This window comes from Scomber scombrus, chromosome 21, assembly GCF_963691925.1.
Source record: "Scomber scombrus chromosome 21, fScoSco1.1, whole genome shotgun sequence".
NCBI classification, from domain to species: domain Eukaryota; kingdom Metazoa; phylum Chordata; class Actinopteri; order Scombriformes; family Scombridae; genus Scomber; species Scomber scombrus.
Genome location: NC_084990.1, coordinates 10,883,655 through 10,890,149, shown reverse-complemented (window position 1 = coordinate 10,890,149; position 6,495 = coordinate 10,883,655). Strand labels below are relative to the sequence as shown.

General features: G+C 38.5%; 1 protein-coding gene across 1 annotated transcript; it reads left to right on the top strand.

The window, feature by feature from the left end:
- The first annotated feature begins 347 nt into the window (after positions 1-347).
- LOC134003850 (glucagon receptor-like) lies at positions 348-5,761 on the top strand. Its single transcript, XM_062443202.1, has 12 exons — positions 348-444; positions 636-746; positions 1,148-1,269; positions 2,599-2,705; positions 3,481-3,637; positions 3,787-3,946; positions 4,361-4,421; positions 4,540-4,609; positions 4,725-4,816; positions 5,009-5,147; positions 5,274-5,315; positions 5,690-5,761. Exons 1-12 carry the CDS (start codon positions 348-350, stop codon positions 5,759-5,761), a joined length of 1,230 nt encoding a protein of 409 aa, XP_062299186.1.
- Positions 5,762-6,495: the final 734 nt, after the last annotated feature.

Genomic DNA, 6,495 nt, shown 5'->3' with positions numbered 1-6,495 from the left:
CGCAAAAATGTCTCACAAATATGAATATGGCTTGCAGTTACAGTCTAAATTGTTCTTTTTCCTTCCTCAACTCTGAGTTTCTGGTAAGGAAGAATGAAATCTGCAGTGACAGACAGCAAACGTGACATTATGGCTTGGATCTGTCTGCTGTTTCTCAAAATGCCAATGGTTAGTGTTGGTATTAAAGTTTGACAGTGAAGGATGACTTTTAAAGTCAATTGCCAAACTTTTCATCTTTAGATGCCCCAAGAATTAAATAAGTATTGGACATGAGAATGAAAGGATGTAGATGTGGGGATGAAAATGCTATCTCTGATGTATTTTTTGAAATATCTTTCCAGTTTGAGATGGCCAGTGGGAAAGTCTTAGAGGAGACTTACCGGAAGTGGATCCAGTATAAAGAAGACTGTATTAAAATGATTGGGAATGCGCCACTCGCTCAAGGTATGGAGAAATGTCATGCATCTAGTATGAATCACCATGCAAAAGGGAACATTGGAAGAGGGGGAGATGAGGGATACAAAACAAGGGAAATGTCAAAATGATGCCATTTTAAATTGCATTAAAATGTTGATGTATGGCTTTTTCATTGAGGAGAAGATTTACTTTCAGTTTCTCATTGTTTCCCTTTCTAGTGGGCGTGTTCTGTAACAGGTCATTTGACAGATATGCTTGCTGGCCAGATACTCCTGCCGGCTCTATGGTCAACATCTCCTGCCCTTTCTACCTGCCCTGGTATTACAAAGGTAGATTGCACTATTAATGAATCTAACTTTTACAGGACAATACATTCAATACATTCTGTCAGTTTCTCCTTCTTCCATTTGAGTATGTTTGGTTGGGCAGTTGTGATGGAAGTGGGGCCATGTGCGTGTGTGTGTGTGTGTCTGTGTATGTGTGTGTGTGTGTGTGTGTGTGTGTGTATGTGTGTGTGTGTGTGTGTGTGTGTTTGTGTGTGTGTGTGTGTGTGTTCCTTGTGCCTGATTATATGTCTTTGTGTCTCTTTTCCATTTATGCTGCAATGATAACCTGTCTAGGCTAGTTTCCTGTCTTCTGCTCAAGGCATGTTGTGATTGGCTTTAATGCCCCATGACCCTAATTAGAAATGAGGAGTTAATGACTAAAGCAGTGAATGTTTCTCATCCAGTGTCCCAAGGTGTTGTGCGTAGGCGGTGTGACACTGATGGCCTCTGGGAGAGGGATGACAGCGGGCAGGTGTGGAGGGACATGACACAGTGTGAAGAGGAAAAAGAAGTCACATCTCAGGAGGTACTGTAACCAAAATGTATCCAGCTTTGGGGTTAATTTGTTGTAACCAGAAGTACTCAACATTTATATGGCTTATAGCCTACTGAGGATGATAGTTTTGTTTGCGGTATCAGAAACTGTTCACTGGTGACACTGAGAGCATTTTTTGTCAGACACACGTCACCATGTAAACCTCTAAGGGAAAAGAACAAACTCTGAGCTCTTAAAAGGACAAACCTTTTATCCCCAGACCGCAGGTGTAAAACCACAACAAATACTGTTATTTGTCATTCAATCTAACGTGAGCCACCTTTGTGTGCCATGCACAAATGTGTAGCACTGGACCAGAGGCCTGTACTATGAAGCAGGGTTTGTAGTTAGCGAAGTAACTTCAACTTTGGGTTTTCAGTCCTTTGATGGTGGTTCGCTTCTTACTGGGTTACATCACCATGGTAACTTATGCCAAACAGCTAACCTGCACTGGAGATGGTGAAATTCAGAGGGTCAGTCACAACTTGTCAACAGCACGACCACTGACCAATCATACCACTGGAAAAAAGTATTCTACAGGAAGTAAAAAAAGAGCAATATTTATTTTCATAGGTCAGTAGGAATATTTTATTTATCAAGGCTTTATCAAGGCTTTTTTTCTTGTTTTAAAACTTCCACTCCAGTTTTAAAACAGAACTTCTAACAGACGAAAGAAACAAATATATTCAGATGGTTTCTTCATCATCCAACTAAATAACAAAAAAAACTCAATTTATATTTAAATCATATACTGTATATTAATACCTGTTGAACTTTCTTCGTAGAACAGGCCCCAGCTGTAATCTAGATAGCAATCTAGCTGGCTGGGAACAAACTCATGAATGAGTGTCTATACAATCTGACAAGAGAGATCTGATCTAAGATTCAAGCCTGTGCAAAATGTAATCCTATAAATTCCATAACTTTAGTTTTATCAGCATTTAAAATCAGAAAACGGAGGAAAATGTGTGATTATGTGAGATAAGTGAGATAAGTGAGTTAATATAGGAGAGGTCCGATGGATTTATGACTTCTGGCTCTCACCACTCTTATCTCTCTCTGTCATCACAATATTTTTCAGACAAGAACCAGATTCTTTATTCAAGCATGAAACTCATACGTCTTAATGTTATATGGGTTGGATTGTAAATGTAACAACACTGTTTGAAAGATCCAAAAACATTTCTTTGCATATATTACACACATGCTGGTTTTTATGCTTTTGCTTTTATTCTGTCTTCAGTGTCAATATTTGAGGTTATAGGAGATCTGACTTCTTGAAAGTGACTGGTGTGGATTTGTCTTTATTTTTCTTTTCAGTTGTGGTTCAAACAATTGATGGTGAGCTTCAGGATGTTGTACACCGTTGGCTATTCCTTGTCCCTCTTCGCGCTCATCACTGCTCTTATCATTCTTCTGAGCTTTAGGTAAGATGTGCAATTGTTTCTTTTGTCATACTAGTGATCAGTGTTCAACAACCTCTAACGCTTCTCAGTAGATAATATTAAGGACCACAAGTCCAATAACCAAGCGTCCTCTTGGCTTCTGCATTTTATCTGACAAGTGCTGTAGGACACTGCAGCATTATATTTTATACAAATCAGATTCCATGCATTTGTGCGGATCCTCTGAATTCATAACACTCAGCTACAGAGGATTGTATTATGCAAGAAAAGATGGGACCAACAGCTCTTAATTTGCTGTTACACGGGACAAATGTTGCTATTTTAATATCCATAGAGATCATATATGCATAGAGACCTTCATCAGCCTGATGAAGTTCAGATAGACCGAAACATTGCAACTCAATAAACATATAGCAGTGAGCAAGACAATGTGCGGGAGCATTTTTTCATTTTTCATTTTAAGATTGCACTTTCCACCTATGCCTCTGCCACTAATCAGCTGTGCAGAGATTTCTTTCATAAATAGAAGATGAAACAGAAAAGTGAAGGTATAAAAAGGGTTATCAAACAACGACATATTTAAAAAAAAATCAAAGACAAAACAGGAGGAGCAAATTGTGTGCTTTTACATGTCAGTTAATATATAATCCAAGAAACATATAAGTAAGGCAGAAAGAGAGACATAAAACAGCTACAACAACAAAATCAAGAACAAAGATGCTCAATAAAAAGAATTTTTTTAAAGAGAGCCCTGATTCCCAAAATACAAAGATTATATTTGTATGTTCTCTAACAGGAAACTGCATTGCACAAGGAACTACATTCATGCTAACCTCTTCATGTCCTTCATACTACGAGCCATATCTGTCATTGTTAAGGACACCATGCTTGAACGCCACTGGGGAAGAGAAATCATGAAACAGACCGATGTGAGTGAGATGCTCAGTCACCAGGTGGGTCTAAAAATCCTGTTGTTCTTGTTGTGTATTGTTAAACACCACCAATAATTCATAGTGCATGTAACCTAGATGAAGCTAACACATTCAGGTACTTTAATGAAGCAAGTGTGAACATTTTGCGATATGTGTATCCATCTATTCAGGCTGCTGTTGGCTGCAGGATAGCACAGGTGATAATGCAGTACTGTGTGCTGGCCAATCACTACTGGTTCTTTGGAGAAGCGATTTATTTGTACTCTGTGCTTATTTCCTCCGTGTTCATCGACAACAACAAAAACTTGCCTTACATCTGTTTCGGCTGGGGTAAGTTATATCTCTTAGCACACATGTAAGAGTTTTTTTTGGACTCAATACCTTTAGCTTTGGGAGGCGATCTCTTCCCGCCATCCTGAAATCCAATTACACTTGCACACATACTGCATATGTACACACACATATAATATACACATAAATATGTATTCATATATTATAGGTAGGATACATGAACACCGCACCTATCATGGTTTAAACTCTATCTATTACTATTGCTGATTTTTACTCTCTCAATGAAATGTAACAATAAAGAACTCAATCAGGTGTATGTGACAGCACAGCATGCCCTATGACAGTGGCAAAACTTTTATAGTAAGATGCTATGGAAACATTCACAAAGCAACCACCTGTTATTTAATTCTGATGCTTCATTTTCAAATAATCTTTACTGTCTTTGTCCTGTAGGAGCCCCCCTTCTATTCGTGGTTCCCTGGGTAGTGATGAAGGTACTGAAAGAAAACAATGAGTAAGTGTGTGTGAATATGGTGCCGCCATTATGCTTTAATATTTCATGTGTAGACCTCTGCCCCCATTGATTCAGATTAGACAGTTTTGGAATAATAATATCTGCACTTTCTCCCCAGGTGTTGGGCTGTCAATACAAACATGACCTACTGGTGGATCATTCGTTTCCCAATTCTTTTTGCTTCACTAGTAAGGATAACTTAACTAATTAAAGTTACATTTGACCCCTTTGTGTAAGATATAGCATAATCCATATTTTTTGCACAAGATGCAAATTCTTATATTTGGATTTTCTGATCAACAGATCAACTTTCTAATTTTCATGAAGATCGTGAAGGTCATTCTTTCCAAATTGCGAGCGAGCAACCAAAGTGGATACCCTGATTATAAACTTCGGCAAGTTGTCTCAGCATGCTTTTAAAGATGATAAAAATCGATTTGTTCAACTCCCCTCTCAAATGTTTTAAACCACAAGTCTGGCATCCCCAAAAAAGAGAGAGAAACAAAGACATAGCCAGATATGTAGACAAAAATACAATGTATATGTTGTGGTGACAAATTGCTCTGCTGTTTGACTTGTTCCATTAGGCTTGCCAAGGCAACCCTTACCCTCATTCCTCTGTTTGGGATTCATGAGATCATATTCATCTTTGCTACAGATGAGCAGACCACAGGGGTTCTGCGCTACATTAAAGTCTTCTTCACCCTTTTTCTCAATTCATTTCAGGTAGGTTCAATCGAGCCAGAATGACTGCTTCCCACTCCTAAGATGTCTAGACATTATGTGTTCCTGTATAGCAAAAACTGTGCACTTCGCTTGAACTAAACAGGACTAAATTTGGCCTCTCTGCAGGGCTTTCTGGTGGCTGTTCTCTACTGCTACGCCAACAAAGAGGTTTGTTATTTCATCTTATATACTCATTTCATTTTTTTGCCCTTCTTAAAAGGTAGTGAATCATATGTACCAGTTAGTGTCTGAGACAAAACATACATGAAACCTGCATAAATGTTAAAGTTTAAAATGTGTCCTAAAATAAATTACTACATGGTAAATAATCCTAACAATAAGATGATCTATATTCGTCTTCCTAAAAAAACTCATTTAGGGAAAGAACTTGCAGCAGGACAAAATAAAAAGACATGAATTGCAGAATTTGTTGTTTCAGTCATCCATTTTTGCTGTTGATGTTTGAGCCTTAAAGAATGACTACTTGATCAGATCAATACCACCCTGAATGCCTTTTAAGTTTTCATTCACTCTGGGAACAGGTAAGGACAGAGCTGAGAAGGAAGTTGCACAGCTGGAGGATAGAGGCAGAGGTTGTATGCTGTGGACAGTGACTAGCCGTGCTCGACTCTCGAGTAGACACTTTATCCATCGCCACAGTGCCAGAGTGCAACAGATCCTCCGCCACCACAATGAGGGCAGTACCTGATGGTTTGCCCACTCCTGACAGTTCTCAGATTTTCAGACGTCCGGTTCAACCAACTTACCCACCACCTGGGGCCTCTTTGCTGCACTGTCCATCAGTGGTCAGTAGAGACAACACCCTGCAGTGTGTGGACCAAGATGAGGCAGGACAAACGTCTGCGGCAATGCAGGTGTCATTACATCTTCAAGATCCTGTGGAGTTGCTCCCACATGTTGTAAACATAGATTCAGACTGAATACATTTTTTCATTCATTTTACATTATAAGATTTTATGTGTATTGTTATATGTTAATTTGTATATGTAAAATTGTGAATAAATATTGATGTAAGATGTTAAATTGTGAATATGTGAATAAGCTATTGTGATCATTTAAGACTTAAGACAAATAAATAAATAAATAATACGCATCTTTTAATGTGTTGTGGAAGCAGTGCATATGATGTAGGATGGGTCACCAATTAATTGCCCAAAAAAGTATCATTTGATCTGATGGATGTCTATGAGGGAGAGGCAATGCAGTTAACTCGATTATTGACAAAGGCTGTAAATTTAAAACTATTTATCTTCTTTATAATATTCTGTGGTTGTTCCATTACAGCCCGTTTGCTCTCACGTCGTCCCAAAATGCCAGTTTCTCCTCA

Bases quoted from the DNA above. Each gene is read 5' to 3' on its own strand.
- LOC134003850 (XM_062443202.1), top strand. From the start codon at position 348: ATGGCCAGTGGGAAAGTCTTAGAGGAGACTTACCGGAAGTGGATCCAG. The intron at 445-635 runs GTATGGAGAAAT...TTCCCTTTCTAG, and splicing joins GAATGCGCCACTCGCTCAAG to TGGGCGTGTTCTGTAACAGG. The intron at 3,947-4,360 runs GTAAGTTATATC...TTTGTCCTGTAG, and splicing joins TTACATCTGTTTCGGCTGGG to GAGCCCCCCTTCTATTCGTG.